Raw genomic sequence first — 19370 nt, 5'->3', positions numbered from 1 at the left:
CACACATGCACCCCCTCACAGACTTAAGACACTCTGCACTCACTACACACACACACACTTTCTCACACTCACAACCCCCACCCCAGACAGACACACACACAGACAAAGACCGACATGCACACATATGTATTGTGTGTGGTGAAATTTTTTTGGTACAAAGTTACATTGCACTTTGCTCAAAAACCACATAGATTCAATTCGAGCTCTGAGCTCAAAAACTGCATGAATTTATGCAAAACTTTGTTATTTCACTTTTTAGATTGGAATCAATCTAAATATCAGGTCATAGGCAGAGAACACAGGGGGCTAACACCTTCAACACATTGTCTAGCTATCACCATTGTTAACAGCTAACCCGAGAATGCAACTTTTAAAAAAAACGGTTTTGTGATTTACACATGAAAGAAGTGAAACTATCACTGTATTCTAACAGATGAAAGGCTTAACAGACAATCAATTCTTCAATGTATAATTTCAGTTACAACATACTGCAAATGTTTGCTGTAAATTCTGTGTTACGATCGAGCCCTGCACAATCACCTGTTGAAGGAGCGTCGCTCCGAAAGCTAGTGTGCTTCCAATTAAACCTGTTGGACTATAACCTGGTGTTGTGTGATGTTTAACTTCGTACACCCCAGTCCAACACTGGCATCTCCGAATCATAAAAAATTAATAGGGACGAAAAATTTATAATACAAGATAAAGATTGCAAGATTTTGTTTTATTCTATCATCAGATGTGGGTAGCATTATTTGTTAATCTCTAATTAACCAGAGGAAAGTTACATATCAACCACATTGTTGTGGGACTGAGGTCACATGTAGGCCAGACTGGCCAACAATGGCAGGCTGCTTAGCTAGACTAGTAATCCAGAAACCCAACCTAATGCTCCGGGGACAAGGGTTCAATTCCCACCATGTAGTGAATTTAAATTCAATAAAATTACCGGAATAAAAAGTTCAACTACTAGTGACCATTTAACCATTTGTAAAAACCTGTCATGGGACATGGGCTTTGCTGGTTTGCCAGTATTTATTGCCCAACCCAAACTGCCCTGAAGAATGCTCAGTGGGGGACGGGAACCTGAAGTGTAGTTCCAGTGCACAGGAGGATGAGAGCAGGGAGGGCAGGGACAGGATTTCACGGTCACAGGAATGTGCTGGCAGACAGCAAACTGGTTTGAAGTGAGTCTACTTCAACAGCAGAAGTATCCAAAATAAGGTAGGTGAGCTTGCAGCATGGATAGGTACCTGGGACTTCGATGTTGTGGCCATTTTGGAGACGTGGATAGAGCAGGGTGAGGAATGGATGTTGCAGGTTCCAGGGTTTAGATCTTGCATTAAGAACAGGCAAGGCGGTAAAAGAGGGGGAGGTGTGGCCTTGTTAGTCAAGGACAGTATAACGGTGGCTGAGAGAACTTTATATGAGGTCTCGTCTACTGAGGTAGCATGGGCTGAGGTTAGGAACAGGAGAGGAGAGGTCATACTGCAGGGAGCTTTTTATAAGCCTCTGCAGAGTTCCAGGCAGGTGGAGGAGAGGATTGGCAAAATGACTCTGCGTAGGAGTGAAAGGAACAGGATGGTCATTATGGGGGACTTTAACTTCCCCAACATTGACTGGAAATGCTTTCCCTCTAGTATGTTGGATGGATCAGTTTTTGTCCAATGTGTGCAGGAAGGTTTTCTGATACAGTATGTCGAAGGACCGACAAGAGGGGAGGCCACACTGTATCTGGTGCTTCGTAATGAACCAGGCCAGGTGTCTGATTTAGTGGTAGGTGAGCACTTTGGACAGAGTGACCATAATTCAGCTACGTTTAGTTTAGTGATGGAAAGGGATAGGTATGTGCCACAGGGCAAGAGTTATCGATGGGGCACAGGCAATTATAATGCGATTAGGCAAGACTTAGGATGCAGAGAATGGGGTAGGAAAATGCAGGGGATGGGGACAATTAAAATGTGGAGCTGGTTTAAGGAACAGATATTGCGTGTCCTTGATAGGTATATCCCTGTCAGGCAGGGAAGTAGTGATAAAGTAAGGGAAGCATGATTTACTACAGAAATTGCATCCCGTTAAGCGGACGAAGGAGGCTCATGTGACGATGAGACGAGATAGTTCAGATGAGGAGATGGAGAGTTACAGATTAGCTCAGAAGGATTTAAAGAGAGAGTTAAGAAGAGCAAAGAGAGGACATGAACAGTCTTTAGCAGGTAGAATAAAGGAGAACTCTAAAGCATTCTACAGGTATGTGAGGAATAAAAGGATGACTAAGGTAGGAATAGGGCCAGTCAAAAACAGAAGTGGGAAGTTGTGTGTGGACCCTGTGGAGATCGGAGAGGAGCTAAACAATTATTTCTCATTGATTTTCACTTAGGAAAAGGAGAATATTGTAGAGAACAATGAGATATGAGACATTAGACTAGAAAGGATCAAGGTTAGTGAGGGAGGGGTGTTGTCAACTTTCACTCTTTCTAGAATTGATAAGTCCCCTGGCCGGATGGGATTTATCCGAAGATTCTTGGGGAAGTTAGGGAGGAGATGGTGGAGCCTTTGGCTTTGATATTTAAGTTGCCATTGTCTACTGGTTTAGTACCAGAGGACTGGAGGATTGCAAATGTTGTGCCCTTGTTCAAGAAGGATAGTAGGGGTGACCCAGGTAATTATAGACCAGTGAGCCTTACTTCTGTTGTAGGAAAGGTTTTGGAAAGGATTATTAAAGATAAGATTTATAATCATCTAGCAAGCAACAATTTTATTTCAGATAGTCAACATGATTTTGTCAAGGGCAGGTCATGTCTCACAAACCTCAGAGTTTTTTGAGAAAGTACCAAACATGTGGATGAGTGTAGGGCAGTTGACGTACTATACATGGACTTTAATAAAGCCTTTCATAAGGTTCCACATGGTAGGCTATTGGAAAAAATGCAGAGGCATGGGGTTGAGGGTGATTTAGCAGTTTGGATTAGAAACTGGCTTTCTGAAAGAAGGCAGCGAGTGGTGGTTGAAGGAAAATATTCAGCCTGGAGTCTGGTTACTAGTGGTTGCCACAAGGATCTGTTTTGGGACCACTGCTGTTTGTCATTTTTATAAATGTGTTAGACACAGGTATAGGTGGATGGGTTAGTAAGTTTGCAGATGACACTGAAGTCAGTGGAGTAGTGGAAAATGTGGAAGAATGTTGCAGGTTGCAGGGGGACTCGGATAATCTGCAGAATTGGGCTGGAGTTCAATGCAGATAAATATGAGGTGATTCACTTTAGGAAGAATAACAGGAAGGCAGAGTACTGGTTCAATGGAAAGAATCTTGGTAGTGTGGATATGCAGAGGAATCTTGGAGTCCGTGTATATGGATCCCTGAAAGTTGCCACCCAGGTTGATAGTGCTGTTAAGAAGGTATGCGGTGTGTTAGGTTTTATTGGTAGAGGGATTGAGTTACGAAGCCGTAATGTCATGCTGCAATTGTACAAAAGGCTAATACGGCCGCACTTGGAATATTGTGTACAGTTCTGGTCACCCCATTACAGGAAGGATGTGGAAGCACTGGAAGAGTTGCAGAGGAGATTTACCAGGATGTTTCCTGGTCTGGACGGAAGCTATTATGAGGAAAGGCTGAGAGACTTGGGTCTGTTCTCATTGGAAAGAAGGCTAAGAGGGGATTTGATAGAGACATACAAGATGATCAGAGGATTAGATAGGGTAGAAAGTGAAAGTCTTTTTCCTGGGATGATGATGTCAGCTTGTATGACGGGGCATAACTATAAATTGAGGGGTGATAGAATTAAGACAGATGGCAGAGGCAAACTCTTTACTCAAAGAGTGGTAAGGGCGTGGAACGCCTTCCGTGCCAAAGTAATTAACTCAGCCACATGAGAGAGATTTAAACAATCCTTGGATAAGCACATGGATGATGATGGGATGGTATAGAGGGATGAGCTTAGATCAGCTCATCGAGGGCCGAAGGGCTTGTTCTGCGCTGTATTGATCTATGTTCTATTTTCTAATGTGATAGTGAACTGCCATTTTGAACTGCTGCAGTCCGTTTGCTATAGGTTGACCCACAGTGTTCCTTGGGAGGGAATGCCAGGGTTTTGACGCAGCAAGACTGAAGGACGAGCGATATATTTGTCAATCGTCGTAAATACCCACTGGGTTCACTGATGCCCTTTACAGAAAGAAATCTGCCATCTGTGAGGTTCATGAGTCTTTGAAGCTCTTGCCACAGTGAGTTGCGATGGCAGAGTCCTTGTGCATATTTAGACTGAGATAGATTCTTGAACAGTTGAGCAATCGAGGGTTATCAGAAAGGACAGGTAAGTGGATGTCAGGTCAGCTATCATCCTTCTGAATGGCAGGACAAGCTCAATGGTCCGAATGACCTACTCCTGTTCCAATTTCTTATGGTCTTACATTCTAAGGAAATCTCTCATTCTTGAAGGTCATGAATATATGGAATGTTTTTCCTGAAAAGATGGCGAAAGCAGAGTTCTTAAATAATTTAAGGCAGAGGTAGATAGATTCTAGATAAGCAAGGGGGTGAAAGGTTATTGGGATAGGTGGGAAGAGATTTGAAATTGTAATTAGAATACCCATAACCTTGTTAAATGGCAGTGATGGCTTGATAGGCTTAGTAGCCAACTCATAGTCCTCGTTTGTATATTCACATTTCCAGGAATTTAGAAGAGTAAGAGGTGACTTGATTGAAACATTTGGGATCCTGAGGGGTATTGGAATGAATGTGAAGAGGATGTTTCCCCTCATCAGAGAATCTGAAACTTGGGGTCACTGTTCAACAATATGTAATTAACAATTTAAGGCAAAACTGAAGACATGTTTTTTTTCTTACAGAGGGTCACGACTCTGTAAAGGGCATTAGAAGGAGAGTCCACGAATGTTATTCAGGTGGGGTCAATAAATTCTTGATAATAAAAGGGATGTGAGGTCACATGTGATGTCAATAAAAGGGTTTGTTGAGAATGGGGAGTAATCAGATCAGCCACAATCTCATTGCGTGTTGGAGCAGACCCAAGGGGCCAAATTTCCTAATTTACATGCTTTTAAGGTAGCAGAGCATCAAACAGCAGGTGGCAATGGTTAGTGGGGGAGGGGGTGGAGGTGGGTGGGTAGATATTACCTACAGACCCAATTCGCCCAAGAAATAGCAATGTCAGGCCTCATTATGCTACATTTGGGGGGTAGTGCAGAAGAGACAGATATACCAAAAGACAAAATATTCTGCAACCAAAATGTGAACTGCATTCTCAATCCAATTCAAATACTCAGTCTTCCTTGTTTTAGTCTTAATTTGACTTCATGTTTGCAAAAGCTTGATGGCAGTAGAATAAATAAACCCTGTTTCATGATTGTTGGGCTGTCGGGGTGCTCCAATCCCTCTACAGAATAAGTCTCTAAGCAGAGGAGATGATGAGCGAAGAGACTTCGTGCAGTATGGATACAAAGCAGAGAATATTGGATTATCTTAATTTATGGTAGATGAACATTGGGAAACCATGAGGAGAACATTGCAGTAGTCAAGTTTGGAGGAGGCAGAGGCAAGCAGCATGGTATCAGTAACAGTCAGGTTAAGGAAGGACATGAGGCAGACAATATTACACAACTAGGGGTAGGTGTCTTGGTGATGGAGAGAAGAGATTGGAAGCTGAGCTCAGGATCAAGCTTCACCCTGTATACTCAGACCTTTGAATACAGGAGTTAGGAAGTCATGTTGAGGTTAAACAGAATGTTGGTGAGGCCTCTTCTGGAGTACTTTGTCCAGTTCTGGTCACCCTGTTCTACGGAAGATATTATCAAGCTGGAGAGGGTTCAGAAGGGATTTACCAGGATGTTGACAAGAATGGAAGGTTTGATTTATCGGGAAAGACTGGATAGATTCGGATTTTTTTTTCAGTGGAGTGTAGGAGATTGAGGACCCTATAAATGTTTTTAAAATCATGAGGGGTATAGGTAAAGCGAATGGTAGGTGTCTTTTCACTATGGTGGGGGATTTCAAGACGAGAAAGATTTAGAAATGACCCCATAAGGGGCGACAATTTTTGATACAGTGTCACTTGTGTGGAATGAACTTCCAGAGGAAGTAGTGAATGTGGGTACATTTACAATGTTTAAAAGACATTTTATATATGTATATGAATAATAAAGGTTTGGAGGGATATAAACCAAGCACAGACAGGTGGGACTAGTTTAGTTTTGGATTATGGCAGGCATGGATTAATTGGACTGGCTTGCGGATCTTGGGAAGGAGATAGAATAGGGTGGTGCGGGGTTCTCAGACTACAAGGTTGGAAGCTGTGGGTGGGAGATCTCCTGAGGTGATGAGATTGTGTATGGTCTGGGAGATGATGGTTTGGTGATGGGGGGTGGGGTCATGGTCGAGGGGGCAGTAGGAGGAGGTGTCTTCGAGTTGGCATCTGGCTTCAGTGGTGTAAAGGTCAGTGCGCCAAACTACCTCTGCACCCCCTTTATCCGCTGGTTTGATGGTGAGGTTGGGATTGGAGCAGAGGGAGTGGAGGGCTGCGCGTTGTGAGGGTGAGAGGTTGGAGTGGGGGAGGGGGTTGGACAGGTTGAGGCGGTTAATGTCTCGGCGGCAGTTGGAAATGAAGTGATCGAGGGCAGGTAATATGCCAGCACAGGGTGTCCAGGTGGATGGAGTGTGTTGGAGGCAATGTAAAGGGGTCCTCGGAAGGTGGGTGAGAGTCCCGATTGAAAAAGTAAGCTCGGAGGCAGAGGCAGCGGAACAAGTGTTTGACGTCATGACGCATATTAAATTCATTGATGCGTGGACGGAGGGGAATAAAAGTAAGGCCTTTGCTGAGGACTGATCGTTTATCCTCAGTGAGGGAGAGGTCGGGGGATGGTGAAAACTTGGTAGGGCAGGGAGCTAGGACCTGGGGTAGGTGAGGTGCTGGGAGTGGGGGCGGAGCCTGTAACTGGACTGGGCGTGGTGGTGGGGGAATGGGGGTGGAGTCATGAACAGGGGTGATGTTCCCCTGCAATATAATAGCACATATAAAATGGAATCCTGGCATTTATTGCAAAGGGTTGGATTATAAAAGTAGTATTGCTAAAACTACATAAGATTTTGGTGAGACCATACCTGGCATATTTTGTCCAGTTGTGGTCACCCTACTTGAGGACGGATGTGGTGGTCCTGGATGCAGTTCAGAGGAGATTCACCATGTTGATTCCAGGGCTGAAAGGGCTATCAAATGACGGGCAGTTAAATAGCTTGGGCTTGTACTCATTGGAGATCAGAAGAATGAGAGGGGATCTGATTGAGGTATATAAAATGCTCAAGTGAACAGATGTTTCCCCTTATACGACAGCCTTGAACAAGAAGTCATAGACATGAAGTGGGAGAAGATACGTTCAAAGCTGAGATGAGGAGAAACTACCTCTCTGAGAGGGTTGTGAATGTGTGGAACTCACTGCCCGAGAGTGCAGTGGAGGCAGAATCAATCAACAGATTTGAGAAAAAAATAAGAATGTTTCTGATGAAAAGCGGGAAAAAGGGTGATGGGGAGCAGGAAGGAGACTGAAGTTGAGATGAGGATAAGATCAGCCATGATCATGTTAAATGGAGGAACATAGAGTCATAGAGATGGACATGGAAACAGACCCCACCTGGCCCATATCCCTCCAAACCCTTCGTAATCATATACCCATTCAAATGTCTTTTAGTGTTACAATTGTACCAGCCTCCACCACTTCCTCTGGCAGCTCATTCCATACGCGTACCACCCTCTGTGTGAAAAAGTTGCCCCTTTAGGTCTCTTTTATATCTTTCCCCTCTCACCCTAAACCTATGCCCTCTAGTTCTGGACTCCCTGACCCCAGGGAAAAGACTTTGCCTGTTTACTCTATCCATGCCCCTCATAATTTTATAAACCTCTATAAGGTCACCCTCAGCCTCCTACACTCCAGGGAAAACAGCCCCAGCCTGTTCAACCTCTCCCTATAGCTCAAATCCTCCAACACTGGCAACATCCTTGTAAATCTTTTCTGAACCATTTCCAGTTTCACAACATCTTTCCGATAGGAAGGAGACCAGAATTGTATGCAATATTCCAATGGCCTAACCAATGCCCTGTACAGCCACAACATGACCTCCCAACTCCTGTACTCAACACTCTGAACAATAAATGTAAGCATACCAAACACCTTCTTCACTATCCTATCTACCTGCGACTCCACTTTCAAAGAGCTATGAACCTGCACTCCAAGGTCTCTTTGATCAGCAACGCTCCCTGCGACCTTACCATTAAGTGTTCATCCACATCCTGAATCAGAAAATTTTCTTGTACACATTTAACAAATTCCTCTCCATCTAAACCCTTAACACTATGGCAGTCCCAGTCTATGTTTGGAAAGTTAAAATCCCCTACCATAACCACCCTATTATTCTTACAGATAGCAGAGATCTCCTTACAAGTTTGTTTTCAATTTCCCTCTGACTATTAGGGGGTCTATAATACAATTCCAATAAGGTGATCATCCCTTTATTATTTCTCAGAACCACCCAAATAACTTCTCTGAATGTATTTCCAGGAATATCCTCCCTCAGTACAGCTGTAATGCTATCCCTTATTAAAAATGCCATTCCCCCTCCTCTCTTGCCTCTCCTTCTATCCTTCCTGTAGCATTTGCAACCAGGAACATTAAGCTGCCCATCCCTGAGCCATGTTTCTGTAATTGCTATGATATCCCAGTCCCATGTTCCGAAACATGCCCTGAGTTCATCTGCCTTCCCTGTTAGGCCCCTTGCATTGAAATAAATGTAGTTAATTTATTTGTCCTACCTTGTCCCTACCTGCCCTGGCTGTTTGACTCACTTCTGTTCTCAACGGTGCCAGTCTCAGAATTGTTCTCTTTCCTCACTATCTCCCTGGATCCCACCTACCCATCTTATTAGTTTAAATCCTCTCAAGCAGCTATAGCAAATATCCCTGCCAGTCTATTAGTCCCCTTCCAATTTAGGTGCAATCGTCCTTCTTGTACTGGTCACTTCTACCCCAAAAGAGATTCCAATGAACCAAATATGTGAATCCTTCTCCCATACATCAGCTCCTCAGCCATGCATTCATCTGCTCTATCCTCCTATTCTGCCCTCACTTGCTCGTAGCACCGGGAGTAATCCAGATATTACTATTCTCGAGGACCTCCTTTTTAAATTCCTGCTTAACTCTCTGTGAGCTCCCTTTAGAATCTCAACCTTTTCCTTTCCTATGTCATTGGTCCCAATGTGGACAATGACCTCTTGCTGGCTCCTCTCCCCCTTGAGAACATTCTGCACACTCTCTGAGACATCCTTGATCCTGGCACCAGGGAAGCAACACACCATTCTGCTTTTTCGCTGCTAGCCACAGAAACATCTGTCTGTACCTCGGACTAGAGAATCCCCTAACAAAATTGATCTCTTGGAACCCGACGTACCCCTCGTTGCATTAGAGCCAGTCTCAATGTCAGAAACTTGGCTGTTCACGCTACGTTCCCCTGAGAATCCATCACCCCCTACAATTTCCAAAACTTGCTTGAAACAGGCTCGAAAGGCTGAATTGCCTACTCCCACTCCTGATTCCTATGTTCCTATGAGAGTAAAGAAATCATGACAGGCGAGCTATCAAAGAGCGATTTAAAAGCAAGGATGGGAATTTTAAATTCAATGTGTTTTCGGATTGTGAGTCAACGTTGGTCAATAAGAAAATGTGACCAGGAATTGACATTTAGATACAGACAGGACAATATTGAATGAACTAAACATTATGAAAGATGGCCAGTGAGAAATCAAGAGGATAACATTGGTATAGTTGCATTTGGAAGAGACAGAGGCACATAGTGTGCTGTCAGTCACAGTCAGGTTAAGGAAGGACCCTAGAGTCAGGCGATATTACACAGACCGAGGTCAGTGTCTTTGTGATGGAGAGGAAAAGGAATTGGAAGCTGAGCTCAGGGTCAAGCAGCACCCAGACTTTGAGAATGGTCAGGTTCAAGCTCTGGAGGGCACTGAGCCCAAGCTTTATTACCTTCCACACAAACTCTGAATACAATGCTGTCACTCTGGACATCACAGAGGTATTCTCCAGTGTCTGTTGTATCAGCATCCAGAACCCGTAGCAACTGGAACATTCCCTCCTTCCTGATGGAGATCCTCTTGTTTTCCACCACCTTCTCCCCGTCCTTGTACCATTTGGCAACACCATCCGACCGAGACAGCTCGCACTGAAGTGTAAAGTCCTCAGAGATCAGATACTTGTGCTCTGCCGGACCCTTACTCCGTCTGATTATCTTAAGCGGCAGTTCTGCAGATAGAACCAGAGAGGTTCAATTTAATGGGGCACCTCAACAATACCAACAATCTGCTTATATTTGGCATTATCTGCTTTGTAGAGCTGTCCCAAGATGAATAATCAAACACTAACCGATGCCAGGACCCACATGACAATATGAGAACAGACCATAAAATCATGGGAAATTGGAAAAGGTGTAGGCCACTTGGCCTTCAAATACACTCTGTAGTGAAATCGCCTCTTAATCTTCCAAATGCCAACAATGCTCATTAGACAATCTCCCTGTACCCGAATCATCTGGTTGAACCTTCTCTGAATTGCTTCCAATGACATAATATCTTTTCTTAAATAAGTGAACAAAACTGCTCAGAGAACTCCAGATGGGGTCTCACCAGCATCTCATACACTTCCAGTAAGACTTCTCTACTCTTATACTCCAACACCTTTGAAATAAGGGCCAACAAACCATTAGCCTTGTTAATTACCTGCTGTACCTGCATGCTAGTTTTCTGAACTTTTTCTCCATTTAAATAATATTCTGTATTTTTATTCTCCCTTCCATAAATAATAACTTCACATTTTCCCACATTATACTCCAATTGCAAACTCTTTGTCCACTCACATAACCTCTTAATATCTCTTTGTAAACTATATGGATCCCTCTTGCAACTTGCTTTTCCACCTATTTTGTGTTATCTGCTACAACACATTCACAACCTTCCTCCAAGTCATTGGAATATTTTGTAAACAGATGTAGTCTGCACAGAAACCTTGCAGCGAGGTAGGGCTGGAGGGGAGGGAAAAAGATTTGCAGCAGTATGGCTTGGGGAGAATTGTAAACAAGGATGTGAATTTTCAACTCAATGTGTTGTCAGACTGAATCAATATATGTCAATAAGGAAAGTGGATGAACAGTGAGCAGGACTTGATATATGGATCGAGACTAGAAAATTTGTTTTTAATTCATGTCAGTGAGAGCAATCCACCCCACCTCTGTTACCTTCCACATGCACTCTGAATATAACGTTGTCACTCTGGACATCACAGAGGTATTCTCCCGAGTCTGTCGTCTGAGCATTCTGTACCCATAGTGACCTGAATGTTCCCTCCCTCCCAATGGAGATTCTCTCCTTTTTCACCACCCCACCCTTGTACCATTTGGCAATACCATCCAGCTGGAACAACTCACACTGGAGCGTAACGTTCTCTGCTGGACCCTCAGTTTGTCTGATTATCTTAATCAGTGGCTACGCAGATGGACGCAGGAAGGCGACAGTTTAATGTTGAATCAACAAGAGCATGCATTTATTTAGCACTTTTACCTTTGTAGAGCTGTCCAATGGTGTTCTAATCAACAAATTATTGACGGGATTCCTGAATTATTGATTCCTGAAGAAGGGCTAATGCCCGAAACGTCGATTCTCCTGTTCCCTAGATGCTGCCTGACCTGCTGCGCTTTTCCAGCAACACATTTCCATCAACAAATTATTGACGTCAAGCACTTGTATGACTTTAAGACAGCCAATTAAAACAACTGCCAATCAATTCCATCGAGGTTTACAACAAAAAAAAGGCCATTTAGCCCATCTGGACTGTGATGGTAATCATTCACTACAAGAAGCTTGTTCTAACCTTTTTCCTCTCAGCCTTTCTTCACTGCTTTTGCTCCTTTATCACCACACTAAGTTTTCTGTTAAATGCATCTTCATTCTTCATTGAGTTCATTCCCCATGAGAATAAGTTCCACATTCTAACCACTCTCTGGAGGAAGAAGTTTTTCCTGTACTTCCATTTGGATTTAGTCATACTCAATCAAATGCTGATCAAAGAGGAGTTTTGAGGAGTGTCTGAAAGCAGCAGAGGCAAGTGGATTCGCACAAACACAGAAAAGGAGTTCCAGAGCTCCTTTTGCAGGATAGCAGAGACACGGGCTGGTGAAGCAGTGGAAATTGGGGGAATGTCCAAAAATCAAGAATTGAGGGATTGCAGAGATCTCAGTGGGTTGTGGGTCCAGAGGACATCTCAGAGACGAGGGGATTTGAGGGAGACAAATTGGAGAATTTAGAAATTGCAGTGATCTGCAAGCACTGGGTCCCACCTAGGCGGCACAGCAGTTAGCAGCACTGCTGTCTCACAATGCCAGGGACTTGGGTTCAATTTAGTTTTGAGTGATTGTCTGTGTATACTTTGCATGTTTTCCTATGCTTATATGGGTTTCCACTGGGTGCTCCGGTTTCCTCCCACAGTCCAAAGATGTGCATTTTAGGTGTTAAATTGTCCATAATGTCCAGGGATGTGCTGGCTAGATGGATTAACTATGGCTAATTCGAGGTTACAGGAACTCGGTGGGATGCTCTTTGGAGAATACCTAAGACTCAATAGCACGAATTGCCTCTTTCTGCACAGTTGGGATTACAAAAAGGAGGAAAGATAAGGACAACTTCAGGTTTCCAGAGAATGGAAGGCGGACAGCCATAGAGGCATTGGAATAGACAAGAAAAAAGGGTTTATTGGCAATGGTGAGGATTTTCAGTGGCAGATCAGTAGTGGTGGCGCAGAGCGGGCGATGTTACTGCCATTGGATGAACTGGACTTGACGCAATAGTTTGAGCTACACAGGAACATAGAATATACAGCACAGTACTGGCCTTTTGGCCCTCAATGTGTGTGAACCTGTGGAACCAATGTGAAGCCTATCTATCCTACACTATTCCATTTTCATCCAAATGTTTATCCAATGACCATGTAAATGCCTTTCAAGTTTGTGAGTCTACTACTGTTGCAAGCAGCGTGTTCTACGCCCCTACTAATGGATGTAGGTTTGCTCGCTGAGCTGGAAGGTTCATTTTCAGACGTTTCATCACCATACTCGGTAACATTATCAGTGAGCATCCGGATGAAGCACTGGTGGCATGGCCCGCTTTCTATTAATGTGTTTAGGTGTCCTTGGGTTAGTGATGTAATTTCCTGTTCTTTTTCTCAGGAGGTGGTAAATGGGATCCAAGTCAATGTGTTTGTTGACAGAGTTCTGGTTGGAATGTCATGCTTCTAGGAATTCTCGCACGTGTCTGTGTTTGGCTTGACCTAGGATGGATGTGTTATCCTAATTAAAGTGGTGTCCTTCCTCATCTGTATGTGAGAACACTGGTGAGAGTGGGTCATGTCTTCTTGTGGCTAGCTGATATTCATGTATCCTGGTGGCTAGTATTTGTCCAATGTAGTGTTTGTTACAGTTCTTGCCAGGTATTTTCTTTCTAGGACAAGGCAAACAAAGACACACACAAGAATTCCTAGAAGCATATTATTCCAACCGGAACTCTATCAACAAACACATTGACTTGGATCCCATTTACCACCCCCGAGAAAAAGAGCAGGAAATGACATCACCGCGGGAAATGACGTCACCAACCCAAGGAAACCTAAACACAAATAAAAACCAGGCCATGCCACCAGTGCTTCATCCAGAGGCTCACTGATGATGTTACCTAGTATGGTGACGAAACGTCTGAAAACAAACCTTCCAGAGAGCAAACCTACATCCAGAACCTCAACCTGCGCTTCAAATCTTCTCAAAACTCACTAGCCCTTATTGCTCTTTGAGTAAAGAAACTACCTCTGACATCTGTCCCATATCTATCACCTCTCAATTTAAAGCTATGTCCCCTTGTGCTAGCCATCAACATCCAAGGAAAAAGGGTCTCACTGACCAACTTATTTAACCCTCTGATTATCTTATATGTCTCAATTAAGTCACCTCTCAACCTTCTTCTCTCCAACGAATCCAGCCTTTCCGCATAAGACCTTCTCTCCATACCAGGCAACATCCTAGTTAATCTCTTCTGAACCCTTTCCAAATCTACCACATCCTGCCTATAATGCGGTGACCAGAATTGTATGCAATACTTCAATTGCAGCCATACCAGAGTTTAATACAGCTACAGCATGACCTCCTGGCTCCAGAACTCAATGCCTCTACCAATAAAAGCTAACACACCGTATATGCCTTAATAACCCTATCAACCTGGATGGCAACTTTCAGGGACCTATGTGCACGGACACCAAGATCTCTCTGCTCTTCCACATTACCAAGAATTGTACCAATAGCCCATTACTCTTTATTCCTGTTGCTCCTTCCAAAGTTAATCACCTCATACTTTTCTACATTAAGCTCCACTTGTCACCTTTCAGCCCAGCTCTGCAGCTTATCACGTCCTTCTGTAACCTGCAGAGGCCTTGCCAAATTACCCCTTGAATTGAATTTTTTTTTCCCATCATTCCAGAATGCAGCAAAGAGTTAGCCACATTGTTAAGAGTCTGGAGTCACATGTCGACAGCAGATTTCCTCTCCTGAAGGACATTAGAAAACCATCAGTTCACTAATCAACCGGTGATAGTTGTCACTATGGATGTTTTAGTCCAGTTTTTAAATTAAATTTAAATTTCACCATCTGGCATTGTAGGAATTGAACCCACAGTCCCAGAAGATTTGGGGCTCTGACTTACCAGACCAGTGATATTGCCGCCTTGCCACTGCCTCCCACTAAAATAACCAGTCTCTTTCTATCTCAGCAAAGAGGCAGAAAACGTTGCATTAATGGCAGGAATCAAGCTTCAACTGGATGGAGCTTTAGCTCAGGACAGGAGGTGAGGACAACTGGAGCTGAGTAGTCATTACTGAAAGCTGTGAGGAAATACAAGGGCCATCAGCGAGAGGTGGTTCAAAAAAGTGTTGAGAGTAGACCTTTGTGGGTTTACCCAGCAGATCAAGGAGGATACGGAAAGGGTAAAGATCTCCAACATTCACCAAGCGCTGAGAAATATCAGACGTCAAGTTGGATTGGTAACAGATTGAATTGGGGAATAGTGCAGTGATGTGAACCTGGCGGAGATGGTGAGTAATTGGCATATCCACCGCTGATCTTGCTGACATTGACAAGGCCAGACAGCATCCAGTTCTTTATCATAGCAGCCTCAGGCTGATTACGCAGTACTGAGGAGGTGCTACAGTTTTGGAGGTGCCGTCCTTCACATAAGACATTAAACTGACACCCATCAACCCTCTCGAGGTGGGCAGGTGTGGGAATTGGAGATCTGAAATGTTGTAAGGCCACTACTTATAAGAACAGCAGGATTTTAATGCTGGTGTCCTGAGGTTAACATTTATCAAACAGGGAATGTGAGAAAGAAATGTTATATACTCATTATCATGTCGTTGTACGTGTTATCTTAGAGTCACAGTCATATAGCACAGAAACAGACTCTTCAGTGCAACGAGTCGATGCTGAAAATAATTCCCAACTAAACTAGCCCCACCTGCCCATTCCCTCCAAACCTTTCCCATCCACGTATCTACCCAAATGGATTTGAAACATTGTAATTATATCTGCATCCACCACTTCCTCAATAATTTCCTTCCACACGTGAACGACCCTCTCTCCTCTCACCTTCAAAATGTGTCTCCTAATCTTGAAATCCCATCCTGGGAAAACACAGTTCCCATTAACTCTATCTATACCTCTCATTATTTTACAAACTATTAGACTGCCTCTCAACCTCCTATGCACCAGTGAAAAAAGTCTCAGCCTATACAGCCTCTCTTTATAACTCAAACCTTCCATACTCGGCAATATCCTGGTAAATGTCTTCTGAACCCTCTACAGCTTGATAATATCCTTCCTATAAATGGGTGACCAGAAATGGACACAGTATAGTAGAACCCCAGTATCCGCTGATTTGGTTTCTGCGGTTTCAGTTATCCATGGTTTACCACAGCCCAAAAATATTAAATGGAAAATTCCAGAAATCATTTTTTTCATTGCTCCATCGTCCCTTGAGGGTTAAACTAAAACGTCAGAATTTCATTTATTCGATAGAGCATGAGTATAATAATGTACAATGTATTTTATTATTATTTAATGTTGGTAATGTCTTATTGTGTATAATTTATCAATTAAAGTTTATCATCGGTATGGATGCAAACAAAAAATGACTTGTATATAGGGTTCGCTACTATCCATGGTTTCAGATAGTACAACCTCAACATGACTTCCCAATTCCTACACTCAAAGGACTGAGGAATGGAGGCAAGTGTGCCAAACGTCTTTTTAACTACCCTGTCTATATGTGCTGCAAATGTCAAAGAATCATGTACCTGCACCCCTAGGTTCCTCTGTTCTACAACACTATCCAAGGCCCTACCATTAATTGGCCCTAACCTTGTTTGTTGTACCAAAATTCAATACCTCACATTTATCCAGATTGAATTCCATCTGGCATTTTTCAGTACATTTATTCAGTTGATCAAGATCCCTTGTAATCTTAGAAAACCTTTTTCACTGTCTACCACACCATGAAACCATGCCTTCTATATTCTCATCCAAATCATTTATATAAAAGACAAACAAAACCTTTTGTGCTCTTATTGGCTGCTATGTTTCTTACAATAAAACTGCATTTCAACAATATTTCATCAGCTGTAAATTGTTTTCAGACATCCATAAGCCATGGATGGTGTTATACTAATGCAAAGACTTTTTCTTTGTAACCAGTCATTGCAGCTTGGTTTTTTGCCAGTCCAAGGGAAACACAATCCCTGTTGAGCTCGACAAACTGCACAAGTCAGCTGAAGAACTGGTGTAAGCTAAAATGATTCACACTGACAATCCACAGTGGTGAGGTGGGAGAAAAATAATTGTGCACCAATTGGCATGGGACTCACCAGACACAGTCACTTCAAACTTGGCCAAGTCATCAACTGCATCACACAGGTATGTCCCTCGATCGCCCATTGTAACTGGGTGGATGGTCAGTCTCCTGTGTCCTCCATCCACCTCCATTGTGGACCTCTCACTCTGCTCCACCTCAACCCCATCCTTGTACCATCTCACCTCTGCCTTGGGCCTTGAGAGTTCACACGAAAGGACAACCTTGCCCCCAGTCAGTACACTCAACATTGGAGGGGAACTGTTGACGATTCTTACCGGAGGCTCTGGTTCGACAGGGAGAGTAAGAGAGTGAGAAAAAGAAAGTTGAAGGATTTCAGGGAAGAAGATAAGTTTAATTTAGCATCAAGTTCAGCGTAATATCGTGGGCCAAAGGGCCACTTCCTGTGCTGTATTGTTCAAAACGAAACACACAAGGCTCTAGTCCACAATCACTGAAATGATAATTTCAATCAATCTGCATAAATTTATTCTGACATACCTCAACTGGGATTAGAACCTGGGTCTTCTAGTTCTGTGGGAGGGTTGCCACCACTGCACCATAAGTGCCCGAAGTGAACAAGAAAGTTTGTTAGAAACAGAGGGGGTTAAGTGTCCTACTCCTACTCCTTAGCCTTGAGATCGTGTCCCATTATCCTAATTAAAGACTAACTTCCTCTTTCACCATCTCACAGCAAACATCAGGCAAAGAGTGAATTTCTCAATTACAAGGTGACTTTGCTGCTGCAATAAGGTGTGTGAAAACCCATATCTGAGATCCTGATGGTATTTCTCTGTCTCTCCGGTTATAAATCTGAATGACAGCAGAGGGAATGATGCCAATGGTGCAAGTATGGTTTGATTTAGGACTCACTTCAAACTTGGCCCTGTTGTCAACTACGATTCCCCATTGTAACCTGGCGGTTGGTCAGCCTCCTGCGTCCTTCATCCACTTCCATTGTGGACCTCTTGCTCAGCTCCACCCCCACCCCATCCTTCTACCATCTCACTTTAGCTTCAGGCGGTGACAGCTCACACAACAGGACAATCACACCCCCAGTCAGAGCACTTAAAACCAGAGAGGAGGTGTTGCCAATTCCTACCGGAAGCATAGGATTTAATATAAATAGGACGAGAGAGACAAACAGACAAAGAGTGTGGCAGTGAGAGAGAGAGAAACTGGAGTATTTGAGGGAGGAAGATACAAATGGAGAGAGTGAAATAAAGTGGAAAGAAGAGAAAAAGTGATAGAATGAGAATAAGGGAAAGGAAGGGAAAAATTAGAGAAATTGTGAGAAAGAGACAAGAAAGGAGAAAGCATAAACAATGAGAGTGCATTGGAATCTTGGACAGAGAGGGGAGGAGCAGAAAGAAGCTTTTTGTGAAGAATTCCTGTCTAATGTGCTTTCTTTAGTTTGTGTTACGTTAATACTGATCCAGAACAAGAATGCTCTTGTTCTGACACAGTTTTTTTTCAGCTCTTCTTCAATGAAGGCCATTTATATTGTGAAAAATACATCCACAACAATGGGCAAGTCACAGAATTCAGAGCTAGCCATTTCAGATGGTGATGAGAAGGTTTCCCTCAGCAGGTGATAAGTCTTTGAAATTCTCCATGCCAGAGGAATGTGGAATCTCACTCATTCAGATATATTCAAGACTGGGATTAAGAGATTGCTTGACAATTTGCAATTGTGAGAGGTGTAGAAACTAAAACCTAAAGTAAGCCATCAGCCTTTCAAGGCTGCTCCATCATTCCTTACGATTATGGCTGATTCTCTATCTCAATGCTATTTTTCCACATTTACCGCACATCCTTTGATGCCTCGAACATCTAGAAATGGATGCTACCTGGATTAGATGGTATGAGCTATAAATATAAAGACCAGCTAGAAAAACTAGGATTGTTTACTCTTGAATAGCTGAGGCTGAGGGGAGATCTGATAGAGGTTTATAAGATTATGAGAAACATAAGGCTGACAGTCTGAATCTTCCGTCGCCTCCGCCTCCGAGCTTACTTTCACAATCAGGATTCCCGCCCCCCCTCCGAGGACCCCTTCGCCCACCTCCAACACACTGCATTCCACCTGGACACCCCGCGCTGGCCTATTACCTGCCCTCAACCTCTTCATTTCCAACTGCCGCCGGGATATTAACTGCCTCAACCTGTCTACCCTCCTCCCCCACTCCAACCTCTCACCCTCACAACGTGTAGCCCTCCAATCCCTCTGCTCCAATCCCAACCTCACCATCAAGCCAGTGGATAAAGGGGGCGCAGTGGTAGTCTGGCGCACTGACCTCTATACCGCTGAAGCCAAACGCCAACTCGAGGACACCTCTTCCTACTGCCCCCTCGACCATGACCCCA

At 43.6% G+C, this 19370-nt stretch overlaps 1 protein-coding gene across 18 annotated transcripts in view; it reads right to left on the bottom strand.

The window, feature by feature from the left end:
* Window positions 1-19370, bottom strand: part of obsl1a (obscurin like cytoskeletal adaptor 1a) — a 297489-nt gene that overhangs the window by 116278 nt on the left and 161841 nt on the right. For 16 of the 18 annotated variants that reach the window (XM_043694326.1, XM_043694325.1, XM_043694341.1 and 13 more), the window contains 2 exons: window positions 17020-17289; window positions 10038-10313 (listed from right to left, as the gene is read on the bottom strand). In XM_043694326.1, the coding sequence (XP_043550261.1) occupies window positions 10038-10313; window positions 17020-17289 (546 nt within the window). The remainder of the gene's footprint in view (window positions 1-10037; window positions 10314-17019; window positions 17290-19370) is intronic. The other 2 variants (XM_043694336.1, XM_043694334.1) reach the window with 2 other exon arrangements.

This window comes from Chiloscyllium plagiosum, chromosome 7, assembly GCF_004010195.1.
Source record: "Chiloscyllium plagiosum isolate BGI_BamShark_2017 chromosome 7, ASM401019v2, whole genome shotgun sequence".
Taxonomy (NCBI): Eukaryota; Metazoa; Chordata; class Chondrichthyes; order Orectolobiformes; family Hemiscylliidae; genus Chiloscyllium; species Chiloscyllium plagiosum.
Note: the sequence above shows the minus strand (reverse complement) of the source record. Positions and strands in the feature narration are given on the sequence as shown.